At 40.4% G+C, this 22,425-nt stretch overlaps 1 protein-coding gene across 4 annotated transcripts in view; it reads left to right on the forward strand.

Moving 5' to 3' along the window:
* Positions 1-21,228, forward strand: part of Kitlg (KIT ligand) — an 85,084-nt gene extending 63,856 nt beyond the window's left edge. Inside the window, exons 5-10 of one of the 4 annotated variants that reach the window (XM_050135500.1) lie at positions 1,201-1,357; positions 2,076-2,162; positions 9,137-9,246; positions 9,928-9,995; positions 10,956-11,031; positions 17,770-21,228. In XM_050135500.1, the coding sequence (XP_049991457.1) occupies positions 1,201-1,357; positions 2,076-2,162; positions 9,137-9,246; positions 9,928-9,995; positions 10,956-10,995 (462 nt within the window). In that variant the 3' untranslated portion in view covers positions 10,996-11,031; positions 17,770-21,228. The remainder of the gene's footprint in view (positions 1-1,200; positions 1,358-2,075; positions 2,163-9,136; positions 9,247-9,927; positions 9,996-10,955; positions 11,032-17,769) is intronic. The other 3 variants (XM_050135501.1, XM_050135502.1, XM_050135503.1) reach the window with 3 other exon arrangements.
* The last annotated feature ends 1,197 nt before the right edge of the window (positions 21,229-22,425 follow it).

Raw genomic sequence — 22,425 nt, forward strand, 5'->3', positions numbered from 1 at the left:
GTAAGCTTTATATAAGCCAACCATACTCTTTCTATTCTTCTGATGTGTTTCTTTCATCCCCTATTGTTTATGTTATAGTAACTTCTGTACGTATAACGGTTGATTCCATTATTACTGAGAATACCACTGTTTAGTAAGCCGCACATCCATTGATTGGCACAGGGTGACAAACACTGCTGCTATAGTTTTTCTCTGTCTTATGATATGTGTGCATGAGAGTTTCAGTAGGGTCTTTCCCTGTGAGCAGAATTTCTTGATCGACGTATAAGAATTTTCTGTGTGACTGTGGAGATGGCTCAGCAGTAAAGAGCAAAGGCAAATATAATAAGGCAAATAGAAATCAAGTATAATATTATATATAATATTATATGATAATATTATATATAATAATATATAAATCAAATATAATCAGGCAAAGGCAATAAGCTTTCCAAGTTTATATAATTTCTAGAACCCATGCCGAGTAACTCATAACCATCTGTAATTCCACCTCCAGGGGATGTGATACCCTCTTCTGGACTCCATGGCCATCTGTACTCATACCTGCACATGCCACCAACCCCCTCAACACATATGTACAAATAATTAAGAAATAAAAAATTAAAAGAATTCCCTTCAGTTCAAATCCTTTCTATATTTGGTCTGCCCAGATGGAAATTCTTGGAACATGTTTTCTGGAGGAGTCTTTTAAAAGCTAACACTCACTGGGTGTGGTGACACACTCCTTCAATCTCAGTACTTGGGGAGGCAGAGGCAGGCAGATCTCGGAGTTCAAGGCCAACCTGATCTACAAATCTAGTTCCAGGACAGCTATGACTGTTACACAGAGAAACTCTGTCTCAAAAAAAAAAAAAAAGAAAAGAAAAACATAAATAAATAAATGCTAACATTCATACTTTAATAGGCATATTTAAAAATTCTTAATTTTGGGGGATCATTTTACTGTACTTTAGTATTTCTGCCTCCTCTAGTTGCTTTGGTCATGAGTTGAATCTGAGACTGAGCTGATGTAATCATTATCCTCTATCCAATTCGAGTTGTGTCTATTAGAACAGCTGTTCGAAACTGTCAGCTTGTAGAATTCAAATAGTTTATCTTTGAGGGCACAGTCTGTAGTCCATTGTCTTGACATCAGTGAAGACTTTGAGTTCTTTGGAAAATAGAATCTTATTTATTTCGTTGATTTATTTCTTGGTCTAGAATGTAAAAGAATCACCGAAGAGGCCAGAACCCAGGCTCTTCACTCCTGAAGAATTCTTTAGTATTTTCAATAGATCCATTGATGCTTTCAAGGACTTTATGGTGGCAGCTGATACCAGCGATTGTGTGCTTTCATCAACAATAGGTCCCGAGAAAGGTAAGACATTTAAGCATTTCTGTTTTAAATGTATGTAGACAGCTGGGACTTCTATTAAGACTCTATTTCTGAATCAGCTGGATGTATTATGATAGTAAGACCATGTCTGTTTTTCCAATAAAAAAAAACCCAAGTATCGATGACCACTAGTGATTATCATCTATTAATTGTTAGAGATATGTCAATTTCTGAGGCAAAAACAATACTCACTATTTTTAAATGGAAGAATTGTGTGAGTTAACAATGCACAATGGTGGCTCACATTTTTTTCTTACCTGATATTTGTTAATAGAGTAGAATTCTGTTATTCTTCATTCCCAGTGTCCCTACTCTTCACTTCTCAGATCTTTTCCTCAAGACTTGAATTCCAATCCTCACTGGCTCGTTTGAATCCCTATTCTCCCTGAGCTGGGTCCCTATGATAGAACTAACATCATTGCTTTCTTCCAAAATGTGACGAATTACCAACGGCCTTTCGTTATTCACATTTCTGAACATGTGTATGCATGCCATAAATCATTGTTCTGCAAGATGGCTATAGTGGATTTTCTTGAAAAAACTGATTAACAGGGCTAAGTATGAATAAGTAGGAACTGGATGATCTAGATTTGGGGAGCAGGCCCAGCACGTGCTCTGGTATGGCACTTCACCTTTTGGGGACTCTGCGATTCATATCAATCACCATGGTAACACTGACACGTTATTGCTTTCTATTTAGATTCCAGAGTCAGTGTCACAAAACCATTTATGTTACCCCCTGTTGCAGCCAGCTCCCTTAGGAATGACAGCAGCAGTAGCAGTAATAGTAAGTACGCGCACCTGACTTAATGCATGCACGGCTCCAAGTAGCCTCTCTAGGAGTATTGCATGGACCTTAAAGACATTTTATACACTATTGCTAATCATACTGTTCTGTTACTGTTATTCCTTGTATGGTCTTCCTGACAATTAAATATCTGATTGATAGACTTGGATTTCCCTGGAGTTTTAAGGTAATGATGAAGGAATTAGGCCAATAAACTTTCTGCTAAGATTATTTTAAATAAGGCATGGAATTAATTGTAGAAATATGATGAAGACTTTTTTTTCTATAAAATCATTGTAGGCTTAAAATAAACTCTGTGGAGAATGTCCCGGGCCAGAATGGGGTTTTGACATTTAAAGTATTTGTGCTAAGTCTCTCTCTTCACATCCAAGGATATTTTCAGTTTTGTGTCTCTGTTTACTACCACATGTTTGGGAAATTACCGACATTGTCATTTTGCCCAAGAATGTATGTTGGAGGAGAATGTAGTTGTTTCCCTGAAATTTCAGTCCTCTCCACCCAAGAGCCCAAGTTCCTTTAAGACTGTGTCTTATTTTCAAATCTCTGCAACGAGAATTACAAAGGCTCTTGAATATACTGTGTATATACTTTGGCCTCATTCCTTTACAGATTTATAGTAACTTATGTCATTTAAAAGAAAAATCATCTATACATTTCACAGTATAGACTTTTCATACATCCGATGGAAGGGTGGTACGAGAGCTTACAGGCTGGCAGGCTACAGGGTCCGATGTTTGCTGGACAGTCTCCCGAAACCTAAAATGCTGAACTGCATGCTTAACACATTGGATCTGATGAGTTTCTCATGCGTGTGTCATCTTAGGGCTCTCCTATTCGTCTGTTCAAAGAAATCACTTTTAACATCTTAGACCGTCAGTTCCTGTCTCGTTGATAATAATATTTACTGTTTCCATCCTCCTTACTTTGCTTCTAACATACTCAACCTGCCCCAGATCCTAAAGCTGGAAAAATTGCATAGTTGATTTTAAACTAATTTCTTTGCCTTAATAGGTAAAAGTTCCTTTGTATGCACTGGTGTTGCTGATTCCCATATGTTTTTGTATATTGTGTTTCTATGGTTTTTCAAAAGTATGCATACATGTGTGATTTTTTTGGAAACAAATTCCTAATGTGTAACCAGGCTTGCTATCTGCCTGTCTCAGTTTCTGGACTGAGTATTCCAGTAAGGGTACCACAATCAGCTGCCTCTGCTGTTTCAACTCTTTATATGTAATGTGACTGTTGTGGATAAATTTTCCCCTGCTTTCTTGCTCCAGTTTTTATTCCCTCTTTTTTCATTCTAGCCCCTTTGTTCTGAGGGATCCATTTTATTTCTGTTTGATCTTCAGCATCTTTTTGTGTTATTTATAGTGATCTGGGGAGCTAAAATATACATCTTAACTTGTAATATTTTTTAGAGTTATTATTGGTGTACTTCAGGAAAAAAAATCATGGACCTTACCTGACCCTATCTATTGTGTTTATAAAATGTCATACCCTTAAGTCATAAATGCCCATATTCAGAGTTTTCAAACTGTTGTTCTAAGCAACTCTGTATCCTTTCAATAAAAAAGTGTGTCACTTTTTATGCTATTTTCATACCTTCCATTTCTGCCTCAATCCAAGTTTCTACCTCACATTAATTCTTCTCAGGAAATAGAACCCCTGTGGCATTTTCTGCAACACAGACCTATCCACAACACATTTCTTGAGAAACATATGTAGTATTTGTTGCATGTAGAGGTACTTTTTAGTAGATAGCTAATTCCAGGTTAGTAATTTTTTTCTTTTATTCTTTGAAAGGTAACACCATTACATTTTCTCCCTGCAAATAAGGTGTCTGAGAGGCAAAACCAACCATTTTAGTTGCTTTTCTCCATGTACTTGATATCCCCCCCTTTTTTAAATTAATGTGAAAGATGCCAATGACAGGTGATTTTTCTTGTATTCATTTTTCTTGACGTTTGTCTGGTTTCTTGAATTTCTGAGTTTACTTCCAATCCCAAAGCTAAGGAGAGTTTGCCCAGAGGTGTGCAAACATTTCCTTCTTATTCTCTTGTCCCTCTTCTTCTGCGACAGCTGGTCACACATCACTTTGTTAGCTTGGTATTGTGGTAGGTGTCACAAGACTTGCATTGTTTTTATTTTTCGTTCCTTGTTGCTTCCCTTAAGAAAAGATCTCACACAGCCCCAGCTAGCCTTGAACTCACTGGTCACACCTTGCTGATTCTCTGTTTCCACCTCCCAAGTGCTGGGATTGTCTACATTAATTTTATGAAACCTCTTTTTCATTGTCGATCTCAATGTATAATTTTCACTTCTTTGGTTTCCAATTTACTAAGGTTTTCTTCAACCTCCTTTGGACTGAATCTTACAGCCAGAGTTTCCTCTCATCTCTGGTTTCTTTTTATGTTCTAGAATTTCCATCTAGTTACTTCTTATGTTTTGGTGCTGAGATTTTCTATCTTCGAATCAAGACATTTTCTTTCTTTCTTTCTTTCTTTCTTTCTTTCTTTCTTTCTTTCTTTCTTTCTTTCTTTCTTCCTTCCTTCCTTCCTTCCTTCCTTCCTTCCTTNCTTTCTTTCTTTCTTTCTTTCTTTCTTTCTTCCTTCCTTCCTTCCTTCCTTCCTTCCTTCCTTCCTTCCTTCCTTCCTTCCTTCCTTCCTTTCTTGTCTAATATTCTTACCGCCTAAGTTGAACATGTATGTCATCTTAGCATTCAATCTCTATAGCTTTTTTTGTTTTCCTGATTGTGGCCAGATATTCTCTAAACATCAGTAATTTTTTAACATATGCCACATATCATGACTGTTATATTGTTAGATGTAGCATTCTTTTAGAGACTTGCATTTTGTTTGGTTAGTGGTTCCTTCACTGATAGAGAAGCTTCATCTTCCTTTTCAGGCTTGTTTGAAACCTTTGTTAGGGACAAGGAAAGGGTAACAGCCTCATTCTTACAGTATGGGTTTTCTGAAATGTCTCTAGAGTACTTTGGATACAGAACAATCTGGGCCGTAGACCTCCTTGTATTGCCGTGAAGAGTATCAGTGTGTTTGCTCGGTAAGAGCTGTGTTCCAGCAAGCCTTTGCTATGTGTCTCCCTGCCCTTGTATAGGTTGTTATTTGTCTGATACCTTAAAGAGATTCAGCAAAAGGTTTGTGATGCTTCTTGTTTGCACAGTTCATTTCCATCAAGTGCAAGGGTTCAATTCCACCCAAGTCAGCAACCCTGAACTCCCATCTCTCAAGAGAGCCTGGAGCCTTAGTGGAGTTGCATCTTCCCAGCCCAGAGAAGCCAAAATCAGTAATGGGTCTTTCTTGTATTTCTGTTGGCAGTCACATCTTGTACTGTTTGTGGCCTAATTGGTGAGAATAGTTGTTTCATAGAATGTGTCCAGGGTTATAACTATGTAGTTTGAGAAGGCTATTACTCCTGATTTGAAGGAAAGAATTTCCTACTTTCTAACTTCAAAAACAACATCAACCACAACAGCAACAACAAAAAACCAATCAAACAAACAAAAAGAGAAAACCTGGATGCAAATCCAAAAGCTATTTAAGTCTCTCTCTCTCTCTCTCTCTCTCTCTCTCTCTCTCTCTCTCTTGTAAGGTGGACATCCTGGTCTATCTTTCTTTTCCTTCCCCATTCCCATTTATTTCATCCCATATGTTTCATATAAAACATAGGTCTTACATTCCACAGCTTGGCTAGGTATAATGTCACTCATATGTTAGATACCAGTCTTTTGCGGTGCTCACATTCTAAGAGATATGAATAAAACACCTATGTACAATTTATAATACGAATCACCATAGAACTGTAAAATGTTTTTGCTTACAGCATCAAGGAAATTAGTCTGTTTGTGGAAGAGTGGTCAGAAAAATTTGAAAAAAGAATCATAGTTTGTAGAGATAAGTGTTTATAATCAGGGGCTGGAGAGATGGCTCAATGATTAAGAGCACTGACTGCTCTTCCACAGGACCCAGGTTCACTTCCCAGCACACTCATGGCAGCTCACAACTGTAACTCCAGGATCCAACCCCCTTACACAGGCATACATACAGGCAAAACACCAATAAAAGAAAAGAAAAAAGGAAGGGTTTAAGCGGCCAAGCTGTGGTGGCACACACCATTAGACCTAGCACTCGGGAGGCAGAGACAGATGGCTCTCTTTCAAGGCTGGCCTGGTGTACAGTATGAGTTCCAGGACAACCAGGGCTACATGTCTTGGAAAACCAAAAGCGAAGTTGAAGAAAGAAGAGGAAGAAGGAAGAGGTGGAGGAGGAGGAGGAGGAGGAGGAGGAGGAGTTCTAAACTGTGTCAATCAGAGGACCAGGGCTTATGAAAGACGTGAATGGGCAGGGAGGAGTCATACTCAGGCCTACTACTGTCTATATGAATGGGGTTCTAGTTACAGAGTAAACAGTAGCATTCTTTATGCAAAGCCAGAGCGTTTCCAGAGCCCTTGTCTGAGAGCCTTCCGAGCAGTGTTGAAATAAATAGTGCAGAAGGAAAGCCCTGCTTCGTGGTCAGATGCACATCCCCTAGAGATCTGCTGTGAACCAGGAAGCGTGGACCCGCGAGAGCGAGCTGGGTGACCTTGGGCAAGCGGCTTGCACTTTCTAAATCTTTGGGCTGGTGTGTGCTAATCCCTCCTTCACCGGGGCTTCTGTGAATTTCGGTGACTCAGTGTGCATGTGCGTGGAGCCATACTTAATGTGAGAGAGTTAGTCATTCATACGGAAACAGCTAGACGCTGTGGGACAATAGGACTGTGGGGCAGTGATGCTGTTGAGTCTGGGATCTGAATCATTTGCCTGTTTCTGAAGTGGCGAGAGAGAGCCATTGTCAGGGAGTTCCTAAGCAGGCCAATTCCCTAAAGAGAAGCCAGGCAAGATTAGCACAGATGTCTGTGATCCAGGTGTTTTCCAGATGTTAATTGCTAGGATGTGTAACAAATGAATCAGTCTGTAAGCTGTTTCAACCGCGGGCAGGTTTTAGTAATAATGAGAGACAGTCTGTGCTGTCGTGACCCAGGGACGGAGGATGACTCAGAATCTGTCTTGATCGACTCTCTCTCCCACAAGGTCTTGGCAGGCTACAACAGTGCTCTGTGATGTGCATGGGCTTTGGGTCAGCTACCCTTCCTGTGGGCTATGAGGCATCCAGTTCTGGTGGAGAAGCCATGGTGACAGTGCTGAAGTCTTCCCTGGTGTGTGTTAGTATGAGCAACACTGACCTCTGCAGAAGAAATAGCATCCGTGCCTTTTTTTTGGATCCCTCTCCCTTCCTCCTCTATAGAAGGAACGCTGCTGCATTTTAGACTGTACAGCCTGTGTCTACCAATAGTCCGAGGGTGCGTGGTCCCAGTAGACAGTGGCAGCCATAGCTGGTCATCCTTCAAAGAGGATACAAACACAGATAGCCAGATTGTTTATTGGTAGGCAGTGATACTGAGATTCCTGAAGCGGTGTAGTTGCTTATGATGTACGTCACTGCTTTGGTTATACTCAATCTGTCTGCAATGCAGGGGCTGCTTTGTTTGAAGAGGTAAATGCTTACCTGGTCCCTAACCTAGGATGCCTAGAACATGTCTCTCCCAAGTTTGTCTGATGTCGCAGCCAGAGCACTATTAACTCTGTCTTGAGGTAGTGTTAATATCATCTAAGTGGGTGGTACCCCTTCCCACAACTTCCTGCACAATCTTTGTGATTTATGCTGAACGCCCACCCTTCGCATCCCCTCTCATACATGTGTGTGCATGAGCTCACAAGCAAACATGATGTTAGAAGTACAGGAGTCAGAGAATTAGGAAATTCCCTCCTTGTTGCTGACACGTGCAAGAGGAATAGCGGATCCCTGTTCTCGCTGTAGTGGATAAGATTGACTTCTTACATTTCAGGCTAAACCTATGAGCTTTCCCCTTATCAGCATGGGTTTACATGCACAGTGGATCTGTTCCTTTACAGTCATCTCTTGGAGGGGCGTTAGATGGTAAATACATAATTCTAAGCTGACCTCATGACCAAATTCCTGTTATAAGGTTAGCTAAAAGCAGTCACTTTAACCTTGATCTTATTTTAGTTTGAGTCCTGTAATTGTTGGAGATTTCTGATTTCTTTGAAAGGAAATTCCAAGCTAGCATATGTGCCAGTGTTTCCAAATAACTCAACTGTTCTCTGTGAGGAGTCCCATAGGAAAATCAAAGTCAGTCTCACTTTGGGAGGAAGAGGTTATTGTGCGACTCATTGAGCTTCTCAAAAAGAGGTATCAGCCTTCGGTGTCATTTGTTTTTGTCCTCAAGGTGTTATTTCGACTGGGGTGACACTGGTGGCTTCAGCCAGTCTTCAGTGTAGTTTTGAACTTTCCGATGTAGAAAGGAGAAAGTCTGTTCCCCTGGGTGCACTGAGGATGTGAATAAGTAATGAGCCATAGTTTTGAGGCCGCTTAAAGTGCTGTATATGCAGTATGCATTGAATGACTTCGTGTCTGCAGCAGACTAAACCTCAAGGGACTGCAAGCAGGATCTGATGGTCCACTTTGCAAGGCTCTTTAAAGTTGGAGGGTGGGGGGAGAGTGATCAGAACGCTAAGGCCCAGACGGCTAGATAATATTTGACAATTGATTAGAGAGGAAAGATTTGCTTGATGGTAGAAATGCTTCTTGCTCGGGAAAATCCCAAGCCCATATTCCACATATGCATGAGCCTTAACCACTTCAAGTCTCTTTCTGTCTGCTGTCTGTTGGGTTTCTTTCTTTTTTTTTTTAAATGCTGGAGCATGTATGGAATTTATACTGCTTGCAAAAAGAGAATTCAACAGAAAAGCCTGCTTTTGGAAAACTGTGAAGGGTTGTGCACGTCAGTACGGAAGCCTTTGGGAACAACCACAGCCTGATGGGCAAACCTCCCAAATGCAGCAGCTGTCCTCACCACCATGTTCTTTGAATCGCAGGGAAAGCCGCCAAGTCCACTGAAGACCCCGGCCTACAATGGACAGCCATGGCATTGCCGGCACTCATTTCTCTTGTAATTGGATTTGCTTTTGGAGCCTTATACTGGAAGGTGAGCCTCATACTGGAATTGCTATTCTTCCCACCCCATCAACAGCTTTACATGTTTGTTTGTTCATACCATCTACACATATATACATACGATTGACGTACTCCTATTTTCCAAGAAATGGTTCTATCGAGAAAAAAAGGTCATTTTTATCATAGTGTAGAACCTCAATGAAATTCAAGCTTTAGAGAGATTTCCATCCTTCTTCATTGTGCGTTGGAGCAGTCCCGTAACTGAGTATGCACACTTAGGGGATGGGACCCAGTTTAACTAAATATAAAAAGGAATTAAATATACTGAGACTTATATATGCTGTGCTTAAAAACCAAACAGATATTTCTATATGTGGCTGCTACTTTGAACATTCCCTCTTTTGTTCTCTTGCTGAAGTCTGTCAAAAATTTTGAAGTTGCTAAATCATTATGACTCAACTTTAAGAGATAGCTTTTTAATTTGATCACTATTTATAGAATAGTCTAAAACTATTGAGTTGAGAATGCTCGCACGACCTTCACTGCGGGCGCATGCGCACACACATTTTGCATGCTTAAGAAAAGGCACCTGGGATGGCACGTAGTTGCCGTTAGTGATGTAAGTGAAGACCTCTGACCTCAAACCTTGCAGCAGTCATTGGTGTTTCTGCAATCCATGCCATTGGTTTGTTTTTGCTTTTATTTTTCCCAGAAGAAACAGTCAAGTCTCACAAGAGCAGGTGAAAATATACAGATTAATGAAGAAGATAATGAGATAAGGTATTTTGTTCTCTGGAACCGTGTGTGCTTGGATAAGCTTGGTGTTGCCATTTCCCGCGCTGTGCATGATCGTAAACATCTTTAGGGGGTTGTTCATTGTTGGACCCCACCTCCCATTCAGTGTGTTCCCCGATCTTTTGCCGTTTCTGTCTGCTGTCTTCTCAGTCCTATGTCTTTTCCTGTGGACCAGCTGTCTCTGAGGGCACATTTGCCTGTGTTCTCTTTCCACAGACTCCTGTGTCCTTAGAAGCTAACTTTTTTTTTTTTTTTGCCTGTGTCTGGTGTCTGTCTTATCCTTGTTGCCTGAGTTGCTTTCACAAACAGCATACAGACAGCATATTCTTCATCATCTCTTGTAGATACATTCTTTGTCCTGCTACTTTTTAAATCTCTGTGTGTGATTCAACTTCCTGGTCAAAACCCTTTAGAATGACTTTCTCTGGCAGCCTTAACATACCTTTTTTACTTCAATCTGGTTTCTGCAGCCGTTAACTTTGCCCGTTTTACTTAACGTTTTATTTAAAGCTAAATAACGCCATTATTTTAAATGTTTTCCTATCTACTGTAACTGACCCAGATGACTCTTCCACCTCCCACCCCAGCACTTTGTTTTATCTGCCTTCGATTATAATCTCCACCATGGTAATTTCTCTTATGTCTGTCAGTGTACACACACACACACACACACAGCATATAAACATTATTGCTATATATTTTTAACTACTTCAGCTGATGATTGTGGAGCAATATTATACAGGCCACATCATCTTTCTTCTCTGTAGGACAGACATTAAGATAAGCTTCTTACATGTTTGCATTAACCCTTCCCCACCCAGCAACTTTTTTGCTCCTGTATTTACTAACATTTCTAGATCAGCTTCTTACAGTGCGCTGCTGCTGGTGATGACTTCAGAATCTCTCCAGAAGCAAATGAGGATTTTTTTTCTTGTTGTTTTTCAGTATGTTGCAACAAAAAGAGAGAGAGTTTCAGGAGGTGTAATTGTGGATGTATCAACATTGTTACCTTCGCACAGTGGTAAGTTGCTGGAAGTCAAGCCACCAGAGCATGCAAGAACCATAAAAGATTTTAAAGGTCAACATTTAGAAACAAACTTGATTGTTGTGTCCTTGTTGGCACTGGTGTCTAAATGTAGCTGGAGTAGTTACAAAGTCGAATGGTGCCTGCCTCACTCACTGGCAAATTCTCAGGTTTTGAAAAGTAGGTAGCATTGGTCCACAGTAGTGGCTTCATTTTAGATGGGAGATACATAAAATATTAATCATTGATTTTTGACTTGGAATAAAAGGAAGCAGAGAAAATTAGTAATAAAATAAAAAAAATAAACGCATCCGATTTCACTTAGGTGTGACCCCTCTCAAAGGACAGCAACCCATTTGCTAGATAATGACAAGAAAACCCCAAACTATTTTCCTGCCATTTAAAGGAAAACAAAACAAAACAGCTTCTTATAGCCAGAACAAAACTGTTAAGGCAGAATGTCACCGGTGCAGGCCTGCTCAGTGGACTGACTCCATAAACCAAGAACAGACACCTGATGTGATCATGTGGTTTGGGATGGGGGTGCTGTGCAAGAAAGGAGAGTACGGCCTGGCTAGAGGGGACAGGTGTTCATTATCTCTCACGCCAGCCACTTTTCCTGCTGTCAGGCACAGATGCGGGTGGTGGGACACCCAGAGAGCCCTCAGCTTGATCCATTATCAGTTCAACCTCTGACTCACTTTCACTTCCGGCACCTGGTCAGTAATGATCACTCTCTTAGCCTTGTGTGCATTTTCCGCAGCAAGCAGGACTGGCGGCTGCTCCTCCCCTTCCCCCCCTTTTCCCCCCCCCCAGAGCCTCAGTTCTTCCTACACACCTTCATTTCGAAGGACCATTTCCTTCTTCTCTCGGGATACAGTGCCTGGCGAATTCTCTCCTTTCCCTATAGGTCACTGTCCTTCCAGCTGTCACTCTGTCCCAGATTCCAAAATTATCTCCAAATTGAATCTTCCCCGGGGAACCTGGGTCGTAGCCTCTGCGTCTTGCTCTAATAACTCCCTTTGATTGGTGTAAGAGACCATTTTTAACAACTGGACTTACCATGAGAAAATAATTGCTCCATGTACATTTGGCTTTTGCCGCCAGCCATCCCCCTGACTGCCACGTGCATGCCATGACTGTGGCTCTTATCTGCTCCCGTCCTAGCTTCTTGAGGCTCAATTTTCCCCTCTCCTGTAATAGATGAAATAATAAGGAAATGAAATCTCCTCCCCCCCCCCAAAACAGTGTTCTTTAAGTTGAAATCATTGTTCTTCCTTGAATCCCCTTTCTCTGTCCTTCAGTCCCAGCCCAAGCTTCAGTGTTCCTTTCCCACATGCCTCCCCTTTAATGGTTAATTGCACCCTAGAAGCTCAGGTGATAGCCACTGTTGTTTGGGTGGGGGATTGCATTTCAGGGATCCTGTTTTGGTGTGTAGTTCTTCAGTCCTGTATTTTGCATTGTGGTGTGTGCCCTATGACATCTGGATTATGATGAGGGAACCCAAGCCACTGCTTAGGAGGAGAAGAATTGATGACATCTTAGAACAGACGTAATCAAAGGAATTATACACACTTCTACCAGTCTCCTAACATTCAAGGACAGGAGGTGGGGCTGTCTGGTTCACGTCACATCCCTAGCACGGGAAACTCTTCCAGTACAATATGGATTCTTGATGAATGTTCGTTATGCGGATGAACCAGTGAGGCTTAAACTATTTTAACCAAATGGAAGAGAAAACACTGACTAGCTGATTGTCCAAAGGAAATAAAATTTGTAGATGAAAATAAGAGTAATGAAAATAATGTGGAAGGAACTAAATGATGAACTGGAAGCAAGAGAAGTTTCTTTAAAAAAAAACATGTTAAAGTTGTGTTTGTTTGACATCAAACATGAAAAATTCTATAGCACATAAGAATTTGACTTTGTTACCTAGATGACATTAACTACCCATCCAGCAGCTTACTCATGAATTGGGTTGTATGGGGTACAACTTAAAAGAGAGAAATAAAGTGGAGATGACTTACATTAAATGCTTCATTTATGTTGGTACATTATTGGGAAACTGTGTTCTTCATGCTTCTCACAATGTTATTCCAACAAACTGCAAAAGCTACATTGGTGTGTGCACCCCACCACAGCATAGTTGTGTCCTCGTGTTAACTGTGGCCTACGAAAGGTAATAATACTACAAGATGAAATGTTGAAGTAAATGAATTTACGAAGGTCAGAAGTAACTAATGGGGTGTGCAAAGGCTACACAGTAAGAAGTTAAGAGATGAGGCCACTGCATATAGAAGATGTGAGCTTGTCACAACCCTGGATATTGATGTGGACAGCATCCCCTAGGGTTGTGTCAAGCCCAATCTCTCCATCTGAGGGGCTAAAAAAAAAAATCACTGGCCATAGAAGAAAGGTTTGGCCCTGTAATTGATCAAGGTAATGTGTAGACTAAATGTGTCAAATGGCGGCTGATTGGTACCATTCTATTAGCAATAGAGAGGGTTGATGTAGAGACTTCACGTGGCATGAACAAAGTTAGGAAGGGCTCAGAGTACAAACAACTGTTGCAAAGCCACACAGCTGGTACAAAGGACTCCAGTGGAAGTCACATACTCAGGGTGTCTTTATTAGGGTTACTACTGCTTTGATGCAACACTATGATCAAAAAGCAATATGGAGAGAAAATGCCTTATTATTATTATGCTTCCTAATCACTGCTAAGTCATCCAAAGACCTCAAGACAGGATCTCAAACAGGGCAGGAATCCAGAGGCAGGAACGCATACAGAGGCCATAGAGGGGTGCTGTGTAACTGGCTTTTGCTCCTCCTGGCTTGTTCAGCCTGCTTTCTTACAGCACCCAGCACCAGCAGCTCAGGGATGGCACCACCAACAATGGGCTGGCCCTCCCCCTTCAATCACTAATGAAGAAGATGCTTTACAGCTGGTTCTTAGGGAGCCATTTTCTTCAGTGAGGTTCCCTCCTCTCAGATGACTTGAGCCTTTATCAAGTTGACAGGAAAAGGATTCAGCACACAGGGTCAGTGCTGAAAAGAAAGAGTGGATGTCAGTTTAAAAGCACATTTGAATTCTAGGAATATGACTTATGTTCCATTAAGTAATCTAAAAGCTGTTCGGGGGCTTAGAAAAGTACTAGCCATGCCGTTCCAGCAGACACTTAGGAAATGTCATCAGATACTGATGTGGCCAGAGGGACCGAGGTTTGAACTGGAGGTAGAGGCTATCCCCCGGAGAAATGTCTTCCATTCAGATGGAAGAGATGAGAACTAGGGTCAGAGCTGTGACAATTTGGAAAAAAAAAAAAAAAAAAAAGATGGACCACTTTGGAGACATTGCAGTAGAAGAACCAACCAGCCTTTACTGGTAGACTGGACAGCTTGATGGGTCTCCATGACGATCTGTAATTTAAGGAAGAAAGGATGGTGCTCCTGCCCAAGGAAATGGGATGTCTGAAGTCAAGAGAGAGTTCTTGATGAGGTGAATATTGAGCTGAGAAGTTACCACATACAGTGACCTCCAAGTAGGGAGGTCACTTGGGGCTGGAACCTATAGATTGGAATTTGAGAGTTATCTATGGAGAATCTCACTTGAGACCTTGGGAGAAACATTTGACTCATGGAGAAGCCTCAGGCTGGCTGGTCATTAATAGCAAGCACTTGTAGCATGTACTTAGTTACTTTCGGTTATTTCACCATGGTAAGAGTAGAAAGTAAATTTTAAAAAATATAATTTCAAAACGTCTTAAAATTATATGTTTTCATGTATTCATTATAACTTCAATATATAAACATTTAAGTATTTTTGAAATATATTTTATAATTTATATATGTATATATACATATGCATACACACATGTGTAGACAGTCATAAAGAAAGATTAAAAACAGCACAAAGTAAAATTTCCTTTTAGATCTGAGCTACACTAAGAGAAACAGATCTGAGACTTGGTAGGAGAGGAAGCTCAAGCCATGCCTGGACTTTTAGGGCGCAGACTTGGAAATGGAAGGTCACTTGTTATTGAGGTTCCTGATTGCTTTCTGAGATGTTTCCTAAAAGTGTCTTTGTTTGGGAAGGGCTCCTTTTTCCTGTGAGTTTTCTTTTATTTCTGCATGATAAAGCAAAAGATTAGAAAGGGTTAGGTTAGGCCTGAGTTCAAACCAGTTGTAGCATCCTGAATGCTTTGGCATCCTTTAACCTCTGTGTTTTCATAGGCACATGCTGCTGTGTACCCTACTTGTGATGGTGTTGTCATCCAATGCCACCATTATACTATAGCCTAGGTGTGTAGCATGTTGTCCCAGCTAGATTTGTAGACCTGATACTGTTGCTACAACAAAGCCACCGAATGCCTTGTTTGTAAGACGGCATCCCTATCGTTAAGTGGCACATCGTTGTATACTGATGGAATAACAGTACCACTCTATTTCATGAGCGTGCTGCAAAACCCAAGGCATCATTATAAAGAACTTGTAATTTTGTTCGATGGAACAATTGCTGTCAGCCTTCAATGTTATTTTCTTTGCTTTAGTGACTCAAGAACAAAAATCTAAAATAGATTTCCAGTACAGATTTCTCTGTATTCAATTAACTCTAGAATTTCAAATTATACATAGCTCTCCTGTGCTCTCTTATTCCAGTTTGTTGACTTTGCCATGCTCTATTTTTAAAGATCTATATATTCTCAACTTCTGAAGTTTTCTTTTCATCTCTCTTCGTTTCTCTGTATAGATTTAAACTTGCTTTCCTAAATTACTGGAAAGCAGAAATATCTGAGCATTCGGTGGTTTAAAACCAGCCCCGAGAAACTAAAACAAAGTATGGTTTTTGTGCTTCACCAAGTACAATAAACTACCGAGGCCAAGTGAATTAATTCTTCAGCCTGTGTTACCACCATTTCATTAATTCTTTCTTGGTTTAGAAACAATGACTGAGAGCCTGCTGCTGGGATTTCCTCAGCTGGGAGAAGTGATTGCTTTGAACTAGCTAGGCAGCCAGAACCCTGGAACTGCTCAGCCCTGAGGCTGGAACGGTGGCCTCTGGACAACTTCTCCACCTGTCCCATTGTCTGGTGCCACTCCATCTGGCTCCACACTCCCTAGACACTTCCTTGGGTTCGAACCTTCTTTGCTCACCATCCATCCACTACTCTGGATGCTAGAGAACTTCAAAGCTATTGTAGATTGCTCACTCTCCTGCCCCAAACTGAGAGAAATGGAGGTTTGGGAGCATGACAGCCATGGGATATTATTCATTCTTTTTTCTTGTGTACGTGTGTTTATGTGCGTGTATGCATGTTGAGACGGGAGACCACTTTGGCTCTCATTCTCCGAGTACCACCCATCTTGTTTTCAGAGACAGTGTCCTTTACCAGCTTGGAGCTTGCTGGTTCATCTGGGCTGGCTGGCCAGTGATGTCCAAGGATCTACCTGTCCCCATTTCCATAGTGCCAGGGTTACAAGTACATGCCACCATGTCTAGATTTTTCTTTTAATTTAAATATTATTTTTATTGGCTTACAAAGAAATGGGTTTGGGTATGGCGATACATGCATGTGTATGTATATTTGTGTGTGTGTATATACATTTATGTATGTGTCTATATATATGAGTGTGTATGTGTATATGTGTGTGTGTGTGTTTTTCAAGCAGTTTCTGGTGATCAAATTCAGGTTTTTATACTTGACTGGTAGACACTTTTTCAGCTGAGCTGTCTCTGCATCCCACTTGTCCATTTATTATTATTTTTAATTTTTCAATGATCATTCTGCTCTTCTGTTTTTATAATATTTTTCAACAAAGTATGCTTTTGATTCTCTGCCCACTCATTTCTCCTTCCTTCCTATAGTTTACAGTCATTCATCCATAGGGGAAAAAACTATAATTTTTTATTAGGTTACCTTGAATTTTTACAGCACACTCATGAAATAAACAGGGTGACCTCACCTTGCTAGAGCAAATCCCCCTTCCTATCTCCACCCCATCCTACCCCCCATTGTTTCCTCCATTTTCACGTCTCTTTTTTGCCCTTTTCCCCGCCCCACCCCATCCTTCCTCATCACCCATTTACCCTTCTTGGTTTCCTTTACAGCTTGCTAGGCTTTTTCCACATTTATGCCCATTTGTGTGTGTGCATGCATGTCTGCGTGTGTGTTTGTGCCTATAGAAAAATCACACACTTTTTTTTTCCTTCCCGAGTTTGGGTCACTTCACACAGTATTATATATTATAGATCAACCCATTTTCCTGCAGATTTTGTACTTTCCCTTTCTCTGATGGCTGAATAAAGTTCCACTGGGTACAGGCACCGCCACATCTCATTATCCATCCACCTGTCAGGGGACACCTCGGCAGACTCCACTTTCTTGCTATCATGAAGAGAGAAGCAGTGACATTTATCCATTCGTATGCCCAAGTCTATTATACTGCGTGCCAGGCCCTCTTCTGAGGGTCGTCTACAACACTGACAATCATAGACGAAGTGATCTGACCTTGTAGAGCTTCTGGTCTAATGAGAAGAGAAGACAACAGATCATCAATAAGATGGTTTGAGATCCTAAGTCTTCCCAAGGAGACAGTGGCTCATTATCACAGAAATCCTACCCAGTCCTTTAAGGCTCTGATCCTTGCTCTGGGGTTTTATGTGAATTGTGAATTTAGCTATAAAAGAAGGCAGCAAGACACGTCTTAATCCTCCTCTTCTTTCTCGTTCTCTAGGCTGGTGACAGTTCATGTTTGCTTCATAAATGAAGCAGCTTTAAACAAACTCCTATTCTGTCTGAAGTGACAGCCCTCATCTTTGTCTGGTCTTGCTACCCATGACTTTGTATGGATGATTCAGAAGTGGGAGCAGAGCGTTTGGCTGCGAACCTGGTACTGAATTTGTCGTCTAGAAAGAAGAATTTACATGGAGCAGGACTCTGGAGGTTTCGCAAGTGATGATGGGAAGGAAGGAACACGTGTCTAGTCCACTTGCGCCGTTTGAAGGGTTTGGGAAATGCCCACACAGCTTCAGTCTTCAGTTACAACCTGCAGCCTGTAGTTAATTCTGGACCCTGCAAGTAGATCTCAGCCTGGATATTAGGGGTGAGGGGGGACTTTTTTCTTTCACAAAGGGATGTAGAAAACAGTTTTAAAAATAACAATTCTGTAGCATCAGCCACTGTATGGAGTTGAAAGCCATGGGGGAGCATGTTTTGTTTTGGGAAGCAGGCACATCTGTTTTGTGGTTGTGATTAGCAAGAGCAGCCGAAGCTTTGGCTCTTCCTGACTGAAACCATGTGCACCACATCCCGCCGGGAAAATGGACATGGTGGGCTGGTTCGTGCCGCAGAAGCAGCGCTGGACTGAAGTAGGATGCCATGGTGTATGGAAGACTCCAGTGCAGTCGCCGCAGTAGAGAAAGCTGTCGCCATGGACCAGCGGAAGAGCGTGCCAAGGAAGACATTTGGCCCCTAGTGAAGCCGGTCTTTTCCCTTGACCGTCACCCTAGAGTGTGTGATTCGTGTTTGCAAAACTAAAATGTGACACGTTTAGGTTTAGAAACTACCGCAGAACTATGAAAGCAGACTTGGGAGAATATGCTGAATGTGTAAGGGTCCCGCTGTTTTTTGTTTTGTTTTGTTATGTTTTTTAATTTTATCATGGAAGAGAATGAAAATAAATGATGATATGTAGTACATAAGGTTAGTCATGCACACTTAATGCTAATATGGGTGTTGCAAACTAAGTAACTCGGACTGTCCAAGAATGCGAGGAACGAGAAAACTTTAGTGACTTACAGTGTAGCCATTATCCCCTTCAAGTAGCCATTTATTGAAAATCAGACCCTCTGTATACATTAAGGTTTATGAAATGAAATAAAAAGAGAGCTGTATGTAGTTACGCCTGTCAGTTTGCTACTTCAAATGTGTGACAGCATTTCTCCTAGTAGACGGAAATTGGCAGTGAACAGTGCGTTTAAAAACAGAACTTCCAAGATGTGATGTGGATTCCCCTGGTCCGTTTTTGTTTTGTTTTTAATAGAACAATTGGCCCAAATCAAAGAATAAAAGAATAACTTCTCTTCTGCTTTTATTTCGGTGAAGGGTCTTTTCACCTACCATAGGCATATACAAAACTTCAAGATTTCATTCTAACTTAACCCTTTGTAACAGTCTTATTTGCCCTGTACTCAAACCTCCAGACAGCTGTTTTCAATGTTCTTACGTGGAAGTGCATGGGAACTTAACCGCTAGCGTCTCTACGCTCTTGAACGTGCATGAAAAATTCTAGCTTACATTCCGAGCTAGTCCAAATACAACTCCAGTATCTGGCCGCTGCTCTTCTCCATTCCAAAGAATTCAGGTGGCTTCTTTAGTTCCTAATCTCAAACTCCAAGGTTACTCCAATGCTATCATTCCCGCAACTTGAAGCCAAGTGCGTCGAGACGTTGTATTTGCCTGTTCAAGCCCTAAGATAGCCCAGTAATTAGTAATAAACTAGAAATCAAGTTAGTTACAGAGGGGACCTATTTTGTTGTTTGGCACTGATTGCTTTGGGAATAATAATAGATGTAGCTTAGCACAAATCATAGGTGTAGGTGTATATAGGTTGAGACTGCTGTTATTTCTCAGTTCCGTGGCTTGATCTCTTGCTCTGGAAGTCGCATTTTGTTCAGGCTTATGACAGTGCTGTTTACTGAGCTGGAGACTACAAAAAATACATTGGTTTTCAAAGCTAGCAGTTGGGTTTTAACACTCGAAACCACGGTCTTAATCAATAGTGTGATTAAACAAATTTAACAGGCTATAACATCTGATGTGTATAGGGTGGAAGATTAAATAGGTTGGTCCATGGGATTGCCAATTCTTTTTAAATACTAAGGTTCAATAAAATGCATGAACAATAGGAAAATGCTGACCATTATTTTGAATGCTAGCTGCTTGGACATTAACTATGGCATATCTGCTTTCAGATTAAAAAAATACATATCTTTGCATATTTTATTCCATATATGTTCTGAATATTTTTCTTAAAATATGAAAACCTCCCAGCTGAGAAGATGAAGTGTAAAATCACCCTGAAAGTGACCCATTTTTCCAAGAGTTCTCTTTTGTAATGTTTAAAACTTGTTTTTCAATGTTGACAATCTAAGAAATCTGCAGAGTGTAAATTGTGTTGGAAGCTTGGTGTCCCCCGGTAGAAATGAAGCCTGTAGCAGTACTATCTGTGTGACCAGTGGGTTGTGCTAGAGGAGTCCTGGGTTTATATTGTTATCGAACACGCTTATCACACTGCCACATTGTAATGAATCATAGAAAAAAATGAACTTTTCTCTACAATAATAAAAAAAGCTGCACTACAAAAAGTATTGAGAAAAAGTGGAACTATGTAAACGAATGCAACCACAATGAAGTGTGTGCTTCTAGTTGAGAAATAAACACATTTCAGTGAACTTTCATGTGCTTTGAAATAAGCAGCGTGGCCTAGTTTGGTTCTGTAACTGAGTTGAAGTTAGAAGTGAGCAGAAAAATCCCTTGTGGAATAGTGATGGTCTCTGCTGTGTTTCTACAGTGGGTTTTGATTTTGTGACTTAGTTCTGATATGGAATCTTAGCTATCCTAGACACAGTCTTGAAGGCATATAGTTTTTAAATTAGGCAGTGAGGTGGCATCAAGTGACTGTTGAGAAAGATTGTCGGGGGACTCTAGGTTGACACCTACTGGATACAATAATTCACCTCCCTCTTTGGATCTCGGTTTTGTATTTGTGTGTGGACAAGCTCTGTGGTCTCTATTCAGGGGTGAGCCCTTACAGCACACAATTAACAAAACAGAGAAACAGCTGAAAACATCCTATGGAAAACACACAACTCTGGCTTTCTGCATAAGTGTTGGGCTGGAAGAAGTCCTTTCTGTTTTAGTTTCTAATATAAATAGGGTCCATTAGTAAAAGCGAAATTCAGTTTTAAGTAGGGTGAATTGGATAATCATGTACACATGAGATGGCTTTCACCTTTTCTTCAATAAATGTTTGGGATCATCTCTGAGGAATGAAAACCAGTAGTGACTTTTCATCAGGAAGAGACACAAGACGTGGGTAACATTTGGAAATGTGTCTGAGTACGAGTGTAAATGTTCTCATGTTGTTGAAAGCTAAGAACAAAAAAAAAAAAAAATGGAGGGTGCTACTAAAGATCTTAGATGCCAAGAGATATTTTCAAGCCAATCTGTAAAAGGATAATTCATAAATTACATTTAAAGTTGAGAAAGTAGGACGAGAATTTGAAAGTAAGCCGGTTTATCTTTGGGATGATATTGTGAAAGTGGCTCTAAATGTAACCAATTCAGATCAAAAAAAGTTATTTATGGGATCTGATGACACAACTCGTGTTACTGCCTTCCACTAAACCAGTCTTAAAATGCCTTTGTCAGAATAAAATTCACGGCAACTCTTTCGTAACAGGTGTGGGTGAGGAGCGATCCATACGAAGGTGGCTATTTATGGTTCTGAAATGTTTGCTCTTAAGTATTGGAAATGCACATCTGCCATCTCCTAATATTTTCTTACAATGCTGTTTTTAGAAAATGCTTAAAGAAAAAAAAACCCAGGTATTTTCATTTACTCCATTTCTAGGGCATAAGACTTCACTAAATACAAATTCGCAATCCAGATTCCTATAGTCTTCTTCTCCCGTAGTCTAGGGATTGGTGTGCGATTATTGTGCCCACCTGCCACTGTTTTTTTTTTTTTTTTGAAGTCAATAGACTTGAGAAGTATTCAGACATTTAGATGGCTTCACAGATATATTGCTAGTTCAGTCATAGATTGGAGTTTTCATATTGTAAATGTAAGTGTATGTCAACACTATTCTAAATAGTTTATGACTGAAGTTTAATTAAATAAAAGTTGTAAAATGTGATGTGTATGTGTATATACTGTATGTGTACTTTTTAAAATAGGTATATGTCCTGACCCTTTTTATACAGGTTTGAATTTGAAATTACATTATATAAACATATACTTTATTGTTCTAAATAAAGAATTTTATGCACCCTCATAAATCTGCCCTCTCATTTGATATCTTCAGGTTATTACATTATTAACAACATGGATTAGCATGTATCAAGCTGCAGATCTATGTGTGTGTGGACCCTTGTCATCAAGTCATCATTTCATAGAAGTATAAGTGCAAATAGATGGGAAATTTTTACTATAAAATTTTTACTATAAAAAGGTGATCAAGATTAGATAGTATACTGCTTTCAAGAGTTTTAAAGCATAAATAGGAAAAGGAAATAAAAGTCACCATAATGTGTGCAAAGTCACACTGCAGTAACTACTTACACGCTACTCCTACATGCTAAACTGGAGTCCAGGCAACATGTTTCT

The sequence above is a fragment of the Alexandromys fortis genome, unplaced genomic scaffold (assembly GCF_014885135.2).
Source record: "Alexandromys fortis isolate MF-2015 unplaced genomic scaffold, M_Fortis_MF-2015_v1.1 scaffold_24, whole genome shotgun sequence".
Lineage (NCBI taxonomy): Eukaryota > Metazoa > Chordata > Mammalia > Rodentia > Cricetidae > Alexandromys > Alexandromys fortis.